Source organism: Haliotis cracherodii, unplaced genomic scaffold (assembly GCF_022045235.1).
Source record: "Haliotis cracherodii isolate W230 unplaced genomic scaffold, xgHalCrac1.p SCAF_1, whole genome shotgun sequence".
Taxonomy (NCBI): Eukaryota; Metazoa; Mollusca; class Gastropoda; order Lepetellida; family Haliotidae; genus Haliotis; species Haliotis cracherodii.
In genome coordinates, this window is record NW_027266264.1 from 54,893,190 (window position 1) to 54,915,176 (window position 21,987).

The window sequence follows — 21,987 nt, forward strand, 5'->3', positions numbered from 1 at the left end:
TGCATCAGAAAGGGAGAATATTCACCATTCAAGATTTTACGACTCAAAATCACCTCAAAATTGTTTGTCATATGAACACTAAATGAACCATTCGTTTCACAGAGGTTAATAGAAGTGCCTGAAAGTAGTTTCTAGGGGATTTGTTCATTTCTTAATACCCCACATAATATCTTTCTTCCTCTACCAAGGAAATATTTGGGTGAGATATTTTCCTCCGCTCAGAACGTTGCGTTTTATTTAACTGTCGCCTAATGCGCACGTATAATATCCGCCGTAGAAGGTTTATGTGTGTGGTGGCTGGTCCCATTGGCGATACCTTTATATGATTAAAACACGCTTTCGGTGGTAAAGCGTAGTGGTAAATGTATAGAGGATACTTCAACTGGTCAGTGTTTATGGTAGAAACAAGTTTTACAAAATAGTTTATATCAGTACATTTAGTGGTAGATGCTACCGGTAGAGCAGCACACGCTTACCCGTTAAGGGATGACCAGGTGTCATCACTGATTTTCAGTGATTCATTAATATAGTTGGACATTTACTTCCTTATAAAATCTGTTGCGGCAGATTATAGAGACTGATTATTCTCTCGGGCTGATCATACGATACATATTGTCTTCATCCTAAACGGAGAATGTACATAAATGACTTAGTCTCTTTGATTTTCGTGGGTTTTTTTTATTTTCGACCACCTGTCTTCATTATCTTAGGGCTAAACATAAAACAAGTTTCTTTTGGAGTTTCTTCGGTTTAAATGGACAATACTTTCCCCCTTCTAACAAAGATTTATGCACTTTAAGCAACACATTTCTTGAGGTTGAAGTCATTTTAGAATTCCACTTTTGTACACAAATACGTGTATTAACTCATCCTGTATATCTAAAAAAATAATTATTAATGACCATGTTCTACGTCCACTATTATTCAGTCAAAGTAAGAGTATTTAAAGCCTTTTAGGGAAACGGTTATCGTGCATCCTGATTAATTTCAGTCAGTATTTTTACCTCTTTAACTTTAGCGTTTATATGAAAAGTAATAATAGTTTGTGTTTGCATTCAAACGATTGCACCCAATACTTGAAGCATCATATAGAGGTAGCGATGTCAACTATTATACAAGTCGGTCACCTTTGAAATTGTATTCTCCACAAGAGCACGCTTAGCCTAGTGACTCAATCAAATGTGTATATGTTAAAGGAAGATAGAAAGGAGTACAAGAAAGTCTTATCTCTTCAATGTTAACAGCGTTTAAAGCCATGTTTCCTTAAAAATAATTAAAGCCATGTTTCCTTACAAATAATGAAGGATGACCAGGTAATCTAACTACAAATACGTTTGTTTTGTCTGGATTAACCGTCAAAACCAAGAACGTCATTACAGTTTATTGAGAACATTTAGTTTTCTTTGCTTTATATATACTAGCCACATAAAGAAACTGTGCACGGAGAAAATATAGATATAAGGGCACACCGTCCATATCTGAAATATAGGTTTGAACACAGCAATTATTGGAGACATTCAAACGCTCATGCACGTGCCATGCGATATAACGTCATTGATGGGGGCCTATGAACGTGCAATGTGTTACTGCACGTGCATCCTGTTCAGCTGTACACAGCATGTGCAACTCAAAATTCGCTGTCACTTTAGAAAGCATGATCTGGGGTCATTCAAAAATTCAAAATTTCTCAGGCGCAGAAACAAGCATATCACAAGCAAATCATGCCAAGATTGACAGCTGCACAGCGTCATGAAGCCATTGCAATGATCCGAGCGGGATTGAGGCAACAACAAGTGGCAACACATTTCCAATGCCATCTTAACACGATATCGGCATTGGTGAGGCGTTATCAGAACACAAATGACGTTGCCGACCACCCACGTTCAGGACGTCCCCGAGTAACGACGCCAAGACAGGACAGATGGATTCGAGTTACACATCTCCGACACAGGTTCCAAACGGCAGTAACGACGTCCCAGACAATTCCTGGACTGCGCCGTATCCATCCCAACACTGTCAGGAATCGTACGGGATTCGACCACGACGCCCTGCCATACCTCCCATCCTGACACACCGTCATCGCGTCAACCGTCTAAGATGGTGTCGAAATCATGTTCGCCAACCTCGAATATGGTGGAGAAATGTTGTCTTTACAGATGAATCGAGGTTCAACATTTCCCACAGTGACGGGCGCCAACGTGTCTACCGGCGTTTGGGAGAACGTTATGCACGCAACTGTATTGTGGAGAGGAATCGTTTTGGAGGTGGCTCTGTGATGATTTGGGGTGGGATAACACCACGGCACCGAACCCCTTTGGTGGTTGTTCAGGGCAATCTCACCGGTGTTGGCTACAGAGATCAGATTCTGAGGCCTGTGGTCATTCCTTTCCTGCAACGTCATGGCCCGGGATTGACATTTCAACAGGACAACGCTCGTCCTCACACGGCTAGGGTCGCAATGGATTTCCTTCACCATAACAATGTCATGTTACTGCCATGGCCTGCAAATTCTCCAGATCTCTCCCCAATAGAGCATGTGTGGGATGAAATGGAGCGCCGTCAGCGTCGTCTTCCACATCCTCCAGATAACGTCCGTGACTTGGCACAGGATTTGAGGAGGATATGGCAGGTCATTCCCCAGGCCTTCCATACCCATATGGTGGACTCCATGCGTCGCCGATGCACTGCTGTGATTCACGCACAGGGTGGTCATACCCGTTATTGACTTTGTGACTTTGTCGTTTGACCCCCTACTCCATTTTGATCTTCTGACGTCATCGTAACAGATGTTGTTCAGGTCCCGTTGACATTTTCTTATGATCCGATCATTCAGCTGCTACAGTGCCTGCATCATTTTGTTCTTGCTGTGTTGTATTTCAATCCAGAATATATTTTCTCCGTGCACAGTTTCTTTTCACACATATGATTACTTCGGAGGAAGATGCGCCTTTTTCGGAAGCTTAGTAATCCATGATTATCTCCATCATGCGAATTTGACACTATTTGTTTCTTTTGTTGCAGCAATGTACTTCATTACCGCGATTGTATGTTTGATAGTCACTTCATTCAACATCTACCTGTTTATGAAGAGCTACAGGTAAGCGATGCGTTCTTGTCGATCCAATTCAACTGATTAAGCTGTCATTGAGGCATTGGAAAACCACCATGATCCTGTTCTTTTTTCAGACGTCATTTGCTGCGCATGTTTCGGGGAAACAAGAGTTTCATTCTCGATCAACTGCCGAAACCACATATAATGATGGTATGTATATTAACATTATACCTACTGAGATAGATGGTCGCAACTGAAAACATGCCTGTGTTCAGTGAGAAGTATTACCCTGCCAGTATGCTCATGAGAGCATTTGGGGTAAAAGGCGAAACAGCGATGATAATTATAGGAATGGTTCCTCAACTTTGATCATACATGTCAGCCGGGTAAATGAAGCTTGGGAATGTTTTGCCCATGGGATATGCATTATTCAAGAAAATTTAATTATTGTCAATTATTAAGTTATTGGATGTGTTGATATCAGTGAGAACCAAACGTTATTCACTTCAATACTTGCAAGTTATTGGATTCATAACACTGCTAAAATAAATGAAATGATGAGACTAAGGATGTCAAAAGGGTTGGTTTTAGATGTTTTCGGGATGTATTTTTCCGATAATTGAGAATGGGCAAAGTTTTGCACTAAGGTGTTTTTCTTTGGAGTTGTTCATGAACAAGCAGTACAAACATAATTTTTTATATTGATCATAGGTACAGTTACCCCTCATGTATTTCGTCATGTTAGAAGGTCCAAATTTGCACAAAAGTAATGTTAAAAGAGATAAAACCCTTTCCATATTCATAAGAAATCTTTGCCAAAAGCAGAGTCGGTTATACGAATCCGACTATCCCATAAGCATGTGTTAATGAACCATTATTAAATAGTGAAAATACCAAGTTTCGCGAAAAGTCGAGCGTATCCTTTCTCGCCGGTGGCATCCGTCGTAAACACACGCAAAGGCAAGGCAATTGTGCACCCGAGAAAACACGGGAAATTAATGGTTTGTTGTCAACTATTTGAACATGTCTGATATTTTTCAACTCTCCACTGGACGATAAAACACCCTTATCCAAACTCATCCATTTCTCAACAGAAGTAACCCTTGGGTTGTGGTGTCCAGATTAATGGGCCTTGGTTATATTAACGTGTTTTACGCAAAGGTATATTAACAAACAAGAATGTATATATACCTTATCTACTTTCAGGTCAATAGCATGCGCTTTCCTGGATATCAAGTTGCATACATGTTATGGGGTAACAGCTTTAAAATATTTAAAACATTTACATGATTTTCTTAAACGTTACGTAGCCTTATCGGATGAAGTACATCTAAATGAAAGGTAAATGAAATGACATGCGGTTTCAAATTACTGTTTGTAAAAGTTTGATTTCAAAATGTCTGTTTGATCAGAAATTATATCAGATTCTCCCTTTTGCCCTGATGAAACAAACGCGAACCCTTTTGTGATACCTTCAACTATGAAAGATGTAGCATCGATTAGGACTCATATTTCCTTTTTTGTTAAATGTATCAGTTTATGTATCAATTACGATCTGTTTTAGTCCAGTGAAATCCCTGCCTACGTACAGTGAAACCCCGTTAATCAATAGCGTGCACAGATATTTTGTCCTGATTAACAAAATTCCAGATTAACGAATCATTTGAACTGTATAGCATTGTCGTTTGTAATATAAGTCATGCAACCGTTCCCAACATGATCTTCCAGAGTTTTCTGGATTATCGGGGTCCGGACTAGCGAGGTTCCACTGTATATGTTTCCTGTCATCAACATGGACACAAAAAATCATTTCCTCCATAAAACTTACATTGTAAATCACCTCACCTGAAGGGGTTACAAGGCGTCTAAGTGCAAATATCTTGTAAACAATTACACGCACCACTACGAGAAAATGAACAGACTTTGAAACGTTTACACTCAAAATGTATACCTTTAGTTACTTGTAAATCCAGTCATTACGAGGTGAAATGAGTGTTGCCAATAGTATTTACAAGTCTAAAACATACATTTACATAACTTTATGTTTGAATGTTCATACATTTACGTAAATGCATATCTACATTTACATACATACATATTCATTTGTAAATACCAAAAACGACGAAACTTTATTATTCAACTTTTATTAGATATATCTCATGATCTCTTCAGAATGCGGGATTCTGACATGATATCAAATCTTAAGTTTGGTTGGTATTCGCACTTCACGTACTCATGTTCCATTTTGTTGCTATTTCCTCATTAATTTAGTGAATTCTATTTTGCAGGGTTTTCCATGCTGTTTCTTGAGCTTTTCTTCGTGGGTTTCATACTCACCTATGTGATATACGTGATTATCATCAATAACCGCCTGACAGACGCCCTAACATCGCTGTTACAAACATTAAGGTACATCTCGTTATGTGATCAGTACCATGTTATTATTGCTATTTCAAAGAATAAGGTAGTTTATTATAATGGCAGTTATAAAGAACAATGTATGGTAAAGGCCCCTTGGAGCCTCTGCATATTTTATATCTGCATAATTCGGGACATAAACATTATATTTAGAAATCCTTGAGTTAAAAACTTTGTTTGTTGTTCAAGCCCGCAATAAGCAATATTCAAACCATTTGATGGCGGCCTGCTATGAACTCGAGTGTGGACCCTCAATGACATTGTGAGCAACGATCTATACAGTCGGGGTACGATGTTACACTATCAATCAAATCACTATGCCTCACCACCCGATCCATTTGATCGCCTCTAACGACCAGCATAGGCTGCTAGAGACCTACCCCAACACGAATTCCCTGGGGAAAAATCGATGTGAAAGTTATGACATGTGTTCATATGAAAGATGATTATGCTTTTTTCAATCTCAAATACATATTGGTAAATGCATAATATACAACATGTATATGAATTATTACTTTTCTGTATACTTCAAGCATCACTACAAAAAATCGCTAAGAGCGTTGTCACAATAGACACTAAAGAGACATTAAAACATCATCGCAAATTCTGAAATATGAAACAATGTAATTCCGTTTTTGTCAATCAATGTATGTATTCCTCAAAATGGAAATGGCCATCTAACAAACATATGACTTATGATGGGGTAGGAATCTGCTAAGTGGCTCTTTACAAAATAATAATTGTAAACATTCAGGTACTATTTTGATACTTCCAGGAGTTTTGTTTTATTGAAATGGATCGAAAATTGATTTTGTACAAGTGTTCCAGCCACGGCGTTGCTGTTGTTCTATCTGCAAGTTGTCCTGGTCAAGCGCGTGCTCATGCAAGAGAGGATCAAGGTTACAGATGATACACCTCCTCTAAGTGTGGACAACAGGTACTGTAACAGTTTCAGTCTCAATTGTAATCTCAACCTTACTGTTCAGAGCCCTTGTGGAGATTCAGGTACAACAAAACAAATTATTGAGGATCGGGTGGACACAAAGTGTGACCTGGATGTATGTGCTTAGGCTGTATGTATGTATGACCTGGATGTATGTGCTTAGACTGTCACCGACTGAAATATTGAGTTGTCTGTTTAGCTCAAACTCTTACCCCTGTGACTGCCTAAGTTGGACTTTTGGGTATCCTAACGTCCGCTCGTCATGTCGAAAGGACGGGTTCGATTCCTTACATGGATAAAATGTGTAAAACGCATTTCCGGCGTCCACCGCCGTGCTATTGCTGGAATATTGCTCAATCAATTTGGAATTGATGGGTTCAATAACAATAATCAAAACATACAATGAAAACGGGTGTTTTAGGGCCGACACAGTGTTTCCAATAACCTGATCATGAACAGATCCAATTACAGATCATTAAGTCACATGTTGAAGATAACTTTCATAAAAGTTCAATATAATTTCAGGCGCTTTTATGAATGCTTTAATTACTACGCCTTGTTCGGAAATCTGGCCATTGGATTATTTTCGTGTTTCTGGAGAATTCTACAAGGGCTCATTCTTGGTGTCTTTATGGTTGGTCGGCTGGATCACAGCATATATGCAAGGAGCTGGGAACACAGAGACAAAGGTATGTCAAGGCTGTTGTTTAACCTATATATTATTAATGGTTATCGTTTATAGCATCTGTATATATGCTATCGTTATGGCATTTGAACGGTATTTCAGTAATAGGACGACGTGAGAAAGCCCTGTGATGAAGGAAGCACAGGTCACAGGATGGTAATGTGGAGGAATTTGGCCTTAAATCCATACCCAGTAGATCCATGCTCGGCTACGAAGGTAATGCTTCACATTGACTTGTGTCGCCGTTGGCCTCCACCATGCTCCCAATACGTCTTCTTCGGTACGAATGGCCCAATCGTCTAATTCCCTATGCAAGGGATCGAATTCTAAATCTCTTACATAAGTTTTCAAATACGGTTTGGCATATCAGTGGTCACTTCGGAATTTCCTCCCACAAAAAGATTACACGTACTGATAATATTTATTATTTAGTAATTGTACAAAGTGGCGTTAAACTCAACTCGCTCACTTTTAAGAAGGAATATTTGTAGATATATAACATCACCTCCAGAGAACAACAGGTCATTATTATCCACCGAAACATATTCCCATGGGCGTAAAAGATAATAAGCCGTGAAAATTATATGCATGGGTCACTGAAAATCAGTCATGACACCAGGTGTTCGCGAATAGGGTGATCTGTTTCCATTTCTGTTTCCAAGACATTACTAGTTGATGATTGCCGTCGCTCATAAAATTGTAATATAACAAACGAATATATCTAGACGAAGGAAACGTAACCTCACTAGCCAAAAGTATTGATCGTATCCAGTATAAGTTCCGACATAATTTATACACATGAACGCATCTGATTTACGGATAAAAAGGCAATGCCAGTTTAACGTCACAATTAGTCGTAGACATGAAGTCCTTGCATTCAAGCTCTGTCAGTGGTATAATAAAGATGTAGGGCACCACAAGCCTTGATTACATGTTGCTTGTTTCGGTTTTGACACTGACGTAATATTCCGACACTTGATCTGATTATTTTTCATGAAAAGTCAGAAAATTAAACCCACCATAGCATTATTTCAGTTATTATCCTATATGTCTTTCAATATCGGCCACAGTGGTTATCGAGGAGCAGCATTTGTCATGTTTCTATCTCACTGCAATCTTGCAACTTCTGCATGTCACTGACGATATGGCCACATTTTACATATAATTAAAGATGATAAACCCGACGGTTCGGCGTGGTTACGTTGCCGTTGACGCCTCATTGAACTTTCTCTTAGTAGAGCTGTATATATTGTCCATATGAAATTTTCTGGGCGACCATATATCAGGTTCAGCGTCATATTTAGATTTGGTACAGTACCAAACACGTGCACGTAGATAAAGTAATGCCATTTTCTTTTTACAATCACCTAGCCCTATCAATACAACACATTCACGTTTAGAATCGAACTCGGATCTTCTGTGCGACGCGCGAATACAACTGCTGTATCTCGTTTACATATATGTGAACATATTCATGTACATATACATGTACAATTATGTTAAAACCTTGGGATAAAGCGATATATCGAATCGTGCCCGTGGCCGGAACAGGAACACATCAAATCGTGCACGTGACTGGAACAGGAACACATCGAATCGTGCTCGTGACTGGAACAGGAACACATCGAATGGTGCTCGTGACTGGAACAGGAACACATCGAATCGTGCTTGTGACTGGAACAAGAACACATCGAATCGTGATCGTGACCGGAACAGGAACACATCGAATCGTGATCGTGACAGGCCTATTGAGCTGTGATAGAGGTCGCAACGCAAACAAAGGGAATTGTGATAGCACCTTGACAGCGAAGATATCGCATCGAGATCTGAAATGTTTGTACCTTTAGTTTGTGCCTCAATCGCGATGGGGATTTTTATAGACGAGTTTTTGTCGGCCACTGCTTCAAGATACCATGTACAGTGAAAGAGGAAGACAAATAGTTATTTCACATTATAAATTCTATTACCTATTTAATTTTAACAACTATTGTGTGAGCGTAAACCTGAGGTACCTTCTCTCTAGTAGTAACCACTCTCATGCACGCCAGTACACATCATTAATAACGGTTTCTTCTCACATATAGGCTATCTGTCGTACATCTCCATGCTGCACGTGGATAACGCACTCAACCACCCGATGTTGAGAGTCTTCTGTGACCTGTTACTGACAGCTCTGGATAAGGATGGACATCAGCACATATTTCAGACACCGGGTACGTTTTATTTACTCATGTTGCCGTTTTATTCGTGTGTTGGGTATCAATAAACACTATAATACGGGTCACATTATTTGCGTCATGTGGACTATTGGTATATGGGAGCAGAAAGTATGGTTTTATATATATACACCACATTGGAGTGATATCCTTCCATGTCACGGCGAGGTACACTGAGAATGGATTTCACACATTTTATGTGGAGTGTTGAACCCGAATATTTAGTGTTTCGAGTCAACCACCATGCGACAATACCAATAAACGGTAACACTGCGCCTGTCAGTAATGCTGCAGCTACATGTAAGGAGTCAGAATCGCTGCAGCGAAACTAGTAGTAAAACCGTTACCTGTCAATCATCAGATCTTGTAGAGCAACCATAATGCTGTTTCTACTGCCATGTTTTTTTCAGGCGATAACTTTACTTGCCTTTGCATGTGCTTGTGACGAGTGCCATCGTCACCTTTATGTGAACACATGGTATCAACACTTTTTGATAGGGATTAATAAACACATGATCATGATAAAGTCGAGATCGTACAATGGATTTCTTATGAATGGGGAAAGGCTTTTGTCCCTTTTATTACCATATTGCCAACACTTGCCTATATATATATATATATGACGTCTAACATAACGTAGCTCTAGATCAATATCTAGTGTCCACGCATCTTAATAATGAATATTTATTGTTCAAATATTGTAATACATCGGTAAACAATGCATATTTACGGAAACTACAAGTAAGGTGAAAGTTATCCATAATTTTTTACATCGTGAAACAAAGAGAACCGGATACAATAATATTTATTCTTTGACAATTTATTCGGCTTTGATTGCATGTTGTATAAAGTCAAAAGGCAATATGACAATATAACTATGTTCTTGAAGTGTTACTATAGCATTCAGTTTGTTCTACCTATGTGTATTCTACTAGTATCTTTTTGAACCAGGAATGCTTAATAGTATGAAAACGTTCCTCTGATCTGATTCAGTGAGAAGAAATACCAAAGCTATAAGAAGATGGTTTGTGGCTTACACGCTTATCAACAACCCAGAACTTGCTCAAAGAAGAAAAAGTGTAACCAACAAAAAAAGTCAGTTATCCAGAATTCCTGAGGCTGAACTGGAATGTGCTGTTGACTGGCCCATTGATGGCGGAATCAGTTCCTCTGTGGAATTTGCTTCGAGTGGAAGGAATGTTTTGGTATATCAAGCATCCCCACAAGACCATTCGGATCTGTGATGGAACAATGCTTGTGACTGATCAGTGCTCGTGATTGGACAGTGCCTGTGATTGGGACAGTGCTTTTAGGACAGTGCATGTGATGGGATAGTGTCTGACTGAACAGGGCTTTTGGTGGGACAGTGCTCGTGAGTGGACAGTGCTTGTGATTGGACAGCGCCTGTGATTGGGACAGTGCATGTGATGGGATAGTGTCTGACTGAACAGTGCTTTTGGTGGGACAGTGCTTGTGAGTGGACAGTACTTGTGATTGGGACAGTGTTTGTGATGGGACAGTGCTTATTGGACAGTGTTGGTGATTTGATAGTGTCTGACTGAACAGTGCTTTTGGTGGGACAGTGCTCGTGAGTGGACAATGCTTGTGATGGGATAGTATCTGTAATTGGGAAAGTGCATGTGATGGGATAGTGTTTGACTAAACAGTGCTTTTAATGGGACAGTGCTCGTGAGTGAACAATGCTTGTGATTGGGACAGTGCTGGTGATGGGATAGGGTCTGTGATTGGGAGAGTGTTTGTGGTCGGACATGTTTACAGTGCTCGTGAGTGGACAGTGCTTGTGATTAGGACAGTGCTTGTGGTAGGACAGTGCATGTGATGGAATAGTGTCTGACTGAACAGTGCATTTGGTTGGACAGTGCTCGTGAGTGGACAGTGCTTGTGATTAGGACAGTGCTGGTGATTGGATAGGGTCTGTGATTGGGAGAGTGTTTGTGGTCGGACATGTTTACAGTGCTCGTGAGTGGACAGTGCTTGTGATTAGGACAGTGCTTGTGATGGGACAGTGCATGTGATGGAATAGTGTCTGACTGAACAGTGCTTTTGGTTGGACAGTGCTCGTGAGTGGACAGTGCTTGTGATTAGGACAGTGCTGGTGATTGGATAGGGTCTGTGATTGGGAGAGTGTTTGTGGTCGGACATGTTTACAGTGCTCGTGAGTGGACAGTGCTTGTGATTAGGACAGTGCTTGTGATGGGACAGTGCATGTCATGGGACAGTGCCTGTAATTAGGACAATGCATGTGATGGGACCGTACTTATGACTGAGCAATGTTTTTTATTGGACAGTACTTGTGACTGGACAGTTTTTGTAGTCATAACATTTAGACCATGTCTTAAAATTACTATTACTTGCTTTACGGCTCCGGCCTCTGAATTACTACATGTATGTGTGGTATAAAATGTAATGTTTAGAACAGTTTGAAACATATTTTGATCAAAATTCGAAAGGAAACTTTTTCACTTGCCATTCACAGTAACAGTTCAAACAACATCTACTCTTATTACTGTATTAGTTCACGCTCCAATTCATGTTCGAAAGTCAGTAATATTGGACAATAATAACAAGGACACACGGTAGATGATAATGGCTGTATAATAACTTACTTGTACATGTATATCAGATACTTACCAACAATACAGTTGCCACTTGTACACGCAGTAGACATGTTAAGATGGATAACCAACCAATGCACTGATGCATTTGACTAAATGTGGAACACAGACCGAGTTCGAACAGTAGGTTGTTGTCAACCTAATCAGAGTCCACGTAAAAAACTGACTAAACCTGCCAGAAACAAGTTCCCGTGTTTTATCAGGTGTAATTATTGATGGATTAAATCGCATTTGATGTGTAGAACAATTCAAATTTCAACATAGGTCAAATCAGTCAATACTGACGGGGTCCACTTTCGCTGGATGACGACTAAAACTGACTTGTGTTACAACAAATATTGATCCATGTAGATCAGATATAAGTTACCACATGTACATTCAGATTAGGTTACGTAGTCGTAACAAGACAAATTAGTCAATATCATGAAGTGAGTGAGTGAGTGAGTGAGTATGGTTTTACCCCGCTCTTAGCAATATTCGAGCTATATCACGGCGGGAACACCTAAAATTGAACCCATATGGGGAAGCGCGCTCGGAACTTCGGTGTCATGAGCGAACGCTTTGACAACTAGACTACCCCACCGCCCCAGATATCATCGAAACCACAGGTCAGTGTTAATTGCCTAACGCAATGTGTTCAGATTTGCAGGAGCCACACTCATACCCACGTGTGTACAAGTCCGAACACATTTTTGGCCACTGCCACTTCTCATCTTCTAGATCTGTTGTTCAGATACAGACATCAAGTCTTTAGCTTCTCACAAATGCAACCCAATATATGGTCATTCATATATGTGTAATGTATATTCATTAAAGAAGTGTGTCTTATAGATTGATTTCATATCTCTAAAACAGCCACATATTAGCAACTGTAAATCAAGGATGAAATAATAAAAGCTCACTTCTTTAAGGGAATGATCGATTATATGACTCATTACTATTTTTGTTCTTCTTTTGAATTTGTTACATTGTGTAGATGTGGATATTCACTCTTTAAAGTGTGAAAACATGTATCTCAGCATGTCGTGTTTTACATGTCACTTTATACCCCACCCCGTAGAGGCATAATTCCTTCATATATTTAACTTATGCATTTCAACCTGACTAAGATTAATTTCATTTTATAAGTTCAGGCATAAAGTGGAAAACAATCACGAAAATGCTGTAAAAACAACAAAGGAAATTTCATGTTTACTTAAGTCGCCTTTACATTTCTTGAGTTTTCATTTTATATGTGCCACATATTGAAATATCAAGATGTAGTGGGCACATATCATAAATAATAATTAGTATGATTGTGGCAACAATATGTGACTTAAAAAGAGCAAGGCCGGGGCGGGGGTTCGCTTAAAGCGCATGACACTGTTATATTACCCTGATGAGTTCCCAGTGAAGTATAGAATATCACAGACCATCAGTTGTAATCTCAGTATTATATTGTGTCAGTATTCAGCTCTATGTTTTCCGTATAATTTGTACTTTAGCCCAAGCGTCTGGTGTTCATGATTAGATAGATTAGTGATTTACAACACAAGCACTTTTACTCCAACGTTTTAAGGTCAATGTTTGTGTGTTTGATTGATTATAAAACTCGTTACTTTTGTGATGCTCGTTTGGACTTTGTTATATTGAACATATGTTAATGTTGACGAAAATATGTATTCAGCATGTTGTGTTTTATCGCTCTTTATACATATCTCTCTACACCCCGTCTGCTGTGCAAAATATGGTGTCAATATTCCATTTTATGGAGTTTTCTCTCTGTAAGATCTGTCATTTCTACTCCAGCATTGATGTACACTTCTGTGTTTTTAATAAATTTATGAATTATTTGTGTTTGATTGATTATAAAACTCGTTACTTTTATGATGTTCGTTTTGACTTTGTTATATTGTACAGATGTTAATGTTGATGCTTTAAAGTGTGCACACATGTATTCAGCATGTTGTGTTTTATCGATCTTTTACATATCTCTATACACCCCGTTTGCTGTGAAAAATATTGTGTCAACATTCCATTTTATGGGGGTTTCTCTCTGTAAGATCTGTTAGCATTGATGTTCACTTCTGTGCTTTTAATAAATTTATTAATTATAAATGTGTTGCTTGTTGATTTTCAGAGATGCCGTTCAATATGTGTACCGATGTTTACAGATGCAGTATGGGTGTCGCTGGTAAACCAGTACTTATATGTAATTTAGTATGTTATTTAATGCATAATTTACTTGCATGATGATTGCTTAATCTCTTTATGTCTCACCTTCTTGAAATAAGGACCTCAGAAAGTGGACTGTCGAAGTATGAAGATACATGTTTATATACACCCAAGACAAAAGTAGGCGAGAACATTTATATACGGCAGAGCTTCATTAACTGTACTGTCACTTGTCATTTTTCTTACATAAAGGAAGCCGTGGAGCAATACACCAAAGCTGGAAGACATAGATTAACACGTGACTTATGTCACTGTGAAATTCCCATTATACACACGACACTAGCGTTATTGCTATTAGTAAGGGTAGAAAACACATTGCCTCGAAAAATAGGATGGTGATGTAAGCATCGTCGGGGGATTAAGCAACGCCAGGAGTGAGAGTTTTATGACTACCGTTAGCCAATTGCTAAATACCACATTACACGAAACGCACATACAACAGTTACTGCAACACACATCCTGATGGGTTGTTCTCCAAGCAGTATTCCCACCAAGATCAAATATCGTCTTTTTTTGTACAGAATATTTTTGTCTGGACTGTAGATACATGAACTTTCATAAATATCTTTATTATGTACGTACCAACGTGCTCATTCGAATGGAGACGGATGCATATGTTTGGTTTAACACTTGTGTGGACTTCTCAGCACCATACTGGAGCTCGTGGGTTTCAGTGGGCACTAGTGACCCTGCTTTCGACTAAAGCTGTAATTCGCTGTGCAAAAGTGTGGGTGAGCGATTATTGCTCAGCTGTATTCCAGCATGTCACAGCGAGGGACACATAGAGCGGACTTCGTACATTGTGCCAATGTATCAAATCCACCACTGTTGAAAAGAAGGATTCCTGTGATGTTGGTGTGAGAAAGAAACGTATATATTCCCCAAGTGCAGGGACACTATCAAGTCGATTTAAAACCTCTGCAAATACTTTCTAAGAAGCCTTTTCCATTCAGTGATCACCACGAATTTCATATAATTTTTAACTGACAGGGCTGATTTGTCCTCATTTTTTAAAGTATTCCTTCTCAAAAGAGCCAGATTCACAAATGACATCACCAGTGGCAGAATTGGGTCGGTCAGTTTCATTCTGCCAAGAATAACCTCGAGTGCTCAATGTTTGTTTATTCTGTAAGGGGAATTAAATTACGGCACATTTCAGCATCTTTTAAGATGAATTCACTGTTACTGTCCGTTGGGCAGCTATGTTTAAGGCTAGGAGAACATGCCTTGGTGATAACCCTAGGTCTGGAAGTCCCTTAAGTTGGTCTACCACTATTATCCCGAGTCACAACGTCCTGAATCAAATCCATGGAATGGCACCAGAACACTTCTTCCTGACTGGAATTTTGAAAAGCTTTATTATCGGTGTGAGAAGTGTATGGAAAATCAGGGAGTTTATGTTGAAAAATAAACTTAAAAACACTTTTATTTGTTAGGCGTAAACCTTTTGACCAGTCCTCGTACTTACATGGGGACATTATGTTATCACGCAGAACACTGGCATTATGTTATCACGCACAGCACTGACATTATGTTATCACGCAGAGCACTAACATTGTTATCACGCTGAGAAGTGGCATTATGTTATCACGCAGAGCACTTACATTATGTATTCACACAGATCATTGTCATTATGTTATCAAGTAGAGCACTGAAATTATGTTATCATGCATAGCACTAACATTATCTTATCACGCAGAGCACTAACATTATGTGATCAAGCAGAGCACTAGCATCATGTTATCACACAGAGCACCGACATTGTGTTATAACACAGATCACTGACATTTTGTTATCACACAGAGCACTGACATTATGGTATAACGCAGAGCACAAACATTCTGTTATCACACAGAGCAATGGCACTATGTTTTCATGCAGAGCACTAACATTATGTTTTCACGCAGAGCACTAACATTATGCTATCACACAGCAATGGCATTGTGTTATCACACAGATCACTGACATTATGTTATCACGCAGAGCACTGACATTATGTTATCACGCAGAGCACTGACATTATGGTATCACACAGATCACTGACATTATGTTATCACGCAGAGCACTGACATTATGGTATCACACAGAGCAATGGCATTGTGTTATCACACAGATCACTGACATTATATTATCACACAGAGCAATGGCATTGTGTTTTCCCGCAGAGGACTAACATTATGTTTTCACGCAGTGCAGTCATTATGTTATCAAGCAGAGCACTAACATTATGTTATCACACAGGCAATTAACATTATGTTATCACGCAGAGCACTGATATTATGTTATCATGCAAAGCACAGACATTGTGTTACAGACCAGTTCCAGAGAGTGCTGAAAATAAAACTTTTATATCTAAATAAATTATGATAGCTTGTTCCCTGGATTTCACGGCACAGAGTTGAACTCTGTCTCTTTATGGTCAGTTCGTTTTCTTGTATGTAAAAGCAAGGATCGCATGTTCCCATCCCCCTGTAACTGTTATGACATCATGCTGTGGCAATAAGCAAAGGGAACTAAGTTTAATACTTAGTTTACTGTGTTTACTGTGACAACGTGTTTTAAATAAACACTGATTCAGAGTCTTCTTATGTTTCTAAGAAGAGAAAGAGAGAAATCTGTCAACGCCGGACTAATACTTGTATATAAGTGAGTGAGTGATTGAGTATGGTTGTACGCCGCTTTTAGCAATATTCCAGCAATATCACGGCAGGGGACGCCAGAAATAGGCTTCACACATTGTACCCATGTCGGGAATCGAACCCGGGTCTTCAGCGTGACGAGCGAACGCTTTAACCACTAGGCTACCCGACCGCCTCACTTGTATATAACATCAATAACATATTGTAATGACTTCCTTCACTTCCGGACTCAAATTGGGGGACAAAGTTCCAATTTATTGTGGAGAAGTACAGGTGCAGAAATGCATTGTGATTATCTATTCATACAATGTTTGTATGATTAAAGAAATGTTCTTTTTATAGAGATTCTTGTGTAAGTGTCGAATTTCCTACGGTCATTTGTCCTTATGAAGACATAGCACGTATTACCACATGCCCTATTCCAGTGCTAAAACTATCTGATACTGAGTTGTAAAGGACTTACATTCGACAGATTATAGATTCGTGCGTTAAAAGGTATCGTGGGATTTATGTATTTAGATATTTCTTTCACATTTACGTAAAAAAACAGACAACATACTATTTATGTACTGTAACCTTTATCGGGGCGTAGATATATCGTAATATAAATATCATAAGAATCCACTTTGAGCATAAGTGTAGGCGTCATGTGATTTACGTTACACGCCGCTTTGAACGGAATATCAGTTATACAACGACATGTCAGATTTAAAGTTCAAAGAAGGTCATTGTGTCCTTGACCACTTCGGTGGAACACACAAGTATGGGAATGTTCCTGACAAACAAAAGAACAAACTCAATGAGAATTTTGTTTAAAAGCACAATCAGCTGCTTGTGACTACTCAGACTGAATTACTTCGCTTTAGCATACAGGGTCAATTCCATAATAATATTATATATTAGTAACTGTTCCTTGTGATGTGAATGAAAGAACTTATGATTAAATTCTTAATAATTAATTATGAACAACGTTTTATAAAAAGGTTATTATCAACAAGGGATATATTCATAGAACTCTAACCCTTCTTCATCATATACCAACTAAAAGAAGGTTACAGATATTACAGATGTTGATATATTTATGGTTCGTATGCATTCAAAAAACGGAACTTAATATTTCAACTTAATATGAGTTTCATGAGTTATTTACGAGTTTAAAACGAAGTTTGACAAAATGTTATCATTTGAATAAGATGGAACAATACTTAACTACATAGGATACCGTTTAATGAACTAAGGATTAAGGTTAAAATGTTTCGTAGTTTAACCGTGATTCCAACTCCAGCATTTATATTCGGTTTGTCTGGAGAAGGAACGATGCAGACAATAGATCAAGGGTGAAGATGTGTCTTGCGATTATCCAAAGCAATGTTCCTTTCCAGCGTTTTCAACAACATCAAATTGGAGTACTGTTTTTGAAATATCTTTAATCTGATCTGGAGCCCGTGAATACATTGACAACACACAAACCATATGAATATACATGTTAATGAATGTGCAGGTACCTTTAAATAGATAAATGAATACATTTTATGGGTATTAGTTATTCAATAAATGTATATTCATCCATGACAGACAAAAACACTTGGGAAGTACACATTACTTCCATCACTTTTCATACAAGTAATTTCAGCACTAAATGTTGAAATCCTCAACATACACTAACAATCTTTTCTCAGAGTTTTTTCGGAGGTCTGAGTTAAAAATGAAAGTCTAACTCTTAGATAATAATCATATTTCAGATACCTCATGATGGATCTTAGATTTAACTTACCTATTTGAAGAATAACACTAGGACAAATATGCAGCAAAGTGTGGCAGCTGTGACTCATACTTTAAAAATATTCTGAATTCAAACGACTAAATATTCGTTTGTGATACTGTACATTCAGGAGGAAAACTGCATAATAATACGACCTACCCATGCAGTTAATCAAATACTTTATATATTTTCATCATACTTAAATGCTAGTAATGACAATTAACCTGGGTGTTGTTAAAATAAATTCAATTCAATTGAAATTTACTCCTGCAATAATATTATTTCAGGTAATGAGTGGTCAAGAATATTGTTTTCATAATTCTTCATAAGAAGTCAGTGAGACAAAGTGTAAGATCATCCAAAAAGTCAGAAATCGTAAATTTCAACACTTTATTACCCTCAAAATGAACAAAGAATTCTTTCCATTACAATTCAATGTCCTTCTGTGTCAACTGCAGCCGTAAACTCGAGCCTTCAAAGAGTTTATAATTGGGAATACTGTCGTGATTCAAAGTAACGATATCGAAGGATCAGATTTCTATGTCAGTCGGAGGCTTTACAGTTAATGGGATGGACAGATGATACTGTAAAGGGCATGAAAGGCTTTGAACTTGGGATATGCTACAGAAAGTCAATTTGACATAGTTGCAGTTTTAGGGGTGTTTGGGTCATAGACTATTCATTGGCGTGTCATTTAGAGGAACAATCTAAATTGGCTCTTTTGTGTGTTGTCAATGTATTCACGGGCTCCAGATCAGATTAAAGGTATTATTGAACTGGTTGAGTGGTGAACATATGCAAGTAGCAAGAGCTGGTAGTTGGCAATAAAAAGCAGACAAGAACTAAGTCAAAGCACGTCTGGTATGATGACATGACTAAAACTACAACGGCAAGTCAACTGTCCACGTGAATATACTTGGGAACGTATGGTACAAATGAAATAGGGAATTGCATGGGACATAATTCTTGTAACTGATGCGTCAATTTTGAAAATGTCCTCCCCATGTATGTCATAAGAATTTTTGAAAGCTTTATTGAGGCCTTCAATGAAAATATATTTTTCAAACAAGTACAGTTTGGTTTTCAGTAGTGTAGTACATGTATGGAATCAAGTCACAAAAACGCAACTGCTACAGAAGAGCATGCATTCCATGCAAAAGTTGACTTTTATACAAGCCCCATGCATTTCACTACCCAGGAATGGGTATAAAAACATGCGTGTCAAAGGGATTCCATATGCATTGTTTAGCATCGGGCTGACAACAACCAACTCAGAAAAAACAACAAAATTACGCAATTATTCAACATTACGAAATGCCACACCTTTCCGAAAATTAGCGTCTGCGAGCCATTGGTATGCTTGAAGCAGGATCGAGTCAACGTGATGTTGCAAGACTATTTAACGTCCACAGAAACACCATTTGGTGTTTATGGCAACGTTGGCAACAGACGAATGCAGTCAGAGACCATCCTCGGAGTGGCAGGACACGCGTAACCAGTAATCGACAAGAGAATCGGATTCGAACAACACACCTACGAAAACGATTCCAGCCAGCAACAGTGACTGCAAGAAGCATCCCTGGCCTTCGACGAATATCTTTACAAACCGTACGTCGTCGCCTCAGATGTGCAGGGATTGTCGCCAGAAGACCCTCCAGACGTCCCATTTTGACAGGAAACCACCGTCAAGTACGTCTAAAGTGGTGCAGACAGCGTCTGCGCTAGAAGGCCAATTAGGCAAGTGGGGACAAGTTCTATTCACTGACGAGTCTCGTTTTCACCTCGGCCACAACGATGGACGGATTCGAGTGTACCAACGTCGAGGTGAACGTTACCCCAATCATTGTGTCATGGAAGAAGATCGGTTCGGGGGCGGCAGCGTTATGGTATGGGGTGGGATTACAGCAAGACAGAGGACCCGTTTGATTGTGGTAGAGGGAAATCTCAATGGACAGCGCTACCGCCACGAGATCATCGTTGTTCTACCGTTTTGGCGTGGTCATGGCCCAGGCATTATCTTTCAACATGACAACGCCCGGTCTCATATTGCTCGACTTGTTGAGGATTCCCTTCAACAAAACAACGTGAATGTCATCCACAGGCCAGCTCGCTCCCCTGATCTCTCACCAATGGGATGAGATGGATCGGCGCCTTCGACGTCAACCACTCCAGGAACTTCGAAACATGCTCCAGCAGATATGGACAGATATCCCACAGGACTTTGTACGACGCCCCCTCCACTTGAGCCAGCAATGTTGCATGTCAATTAAAGTTTATTACCGAACACATAATATTATCATTTAGCCAAATAGTTTGGTGATTATGGCCTAAATAGTTCTACTATATTTTGTTTTCTAAATCATAAACAAATTATTGAGGGGATCACCTTTTTCCTAATCTTATTTAATGCTGACAATAAACTTTGCAATAAAACTTAGCTTGGAATAAAATAAGGTTTTGTTTAGTCCCGATTAACACTAGGAGCGGTACCGTCCGGATAAACGAGGTTTCACTTTATGCACTGTCAGTGATCACTTGAAGCTCCACGAGCAAGATACACGATAACGAACTTAATATGAGTACGTGTTGTGCATCGATATCCACGGACAAGTATTTTTGTTCGGGATCCTTTTTCTGATCTGCGACTGTGAAATTGTTCACTTCACAAAGCTCTATTTCCAGCTCTTCTTTGCGCTTCACTGAACTCTATTTCCAATGCAACAAAGGTTCTTTCAAAGAAGAGCAAGAAAACTGTTCCGCTACATTTAACGTGAATGTCACAAAGTTATTGAATCAAGTGGCTCAATACCAGGTTCAAATGGGTATGTCAAACGCTTTGAGAAAATATGCAGATGTTACGAGCCCGCGGGGAATCAAATTAGAACAGATCCCCCAGTACCCGATTGCTGGTGGAAAGAGGCAACCCCCAGTACCGGATTGCTGGTGGAAAGAGGCTACCCCCATTACCCGATTGCTGGTGGAAAGAGCCTACCCCCAGTACCGGATTGCTGGTGGAAATAGGCTACCCCCAGTACCGGATTGCTGGTGGAAAGAGGCTACCTCCAGTACCCGATTGTTGGTGGAAAGAGGCTACCCCCAGTACCGGCTTGTTGGTGGAAAGAGGCTACCCCCAGTACCCGATTGTTGGTGGAAAGAGGCTACCACCAGTACCGGATTGTTGGTGGGTAGAGGCTACCTCCAGTACCCGATTGTTGGTGGAAAGAGGCTACCCCCAGTACTGGATTGCTGGTTGAAAGAGGCTACCCCCAGTACCCGATTGTTGGTGGAAAGAGGCTACCCCCAGTACCCGATTGTTGGTGGAAAGAGGCTACCCCAGTACCGGATTGCTGGTGGAAAGAGGCTACCCCCAGTACTAGATTGCTGGAAGAAAGAGGCTACCACCAGTACCGGATTGTTGGTGG

At 39.4% G+C, this 21,987-nt stretch overlaps 1 protein-coding gene across 1 annotated transcript in view; it reads left to right on the forward strand.

The window, feature by feature from the left end:
- Positions 1–13,972, forward strand: part of LOC139479542 (stimulated by retinoic acid gene 6 protein-like) — a 32,323-nt gene extending 18,351 nt beyond the window's left edge. Inside the window, exons 10-17 of the mRNA XM_071262385.1 lie at positions 3,022–3,097; positions 3,187–3,262; positions 4,259–4,307; positions 5,341–5,461; positions 6,291–6,407; positions 6,939–7,102; positions 9,183–9,311; positions 10,308–13,972. Of these exons, the coding sequence (XP_071118486.1) occupies positions 3,022–3,097; positions 3,187–3,262; positions 4,259–4,307; positions 5,341–5,461; positions 6,291–6,407; positions 6,939–7,102; positions 9,183–9,311; positions 10,308–10,558 (983 nt within the window). The 3' untranslated portion in view covers positions 10,559–13,972. The remainder of the gene's footprint in view (positions 1–3,021; positions 3,098–3,186; positions 3,263–4,258; positions 4,308–5,340; positions 5,462–6,290; positions 6,408–6,938; positions 7,103–9,182; positions 9,312–10,307) is intronic.
- Positions 13,973–21,987: the final 8,015 nt, after the last annotated feature.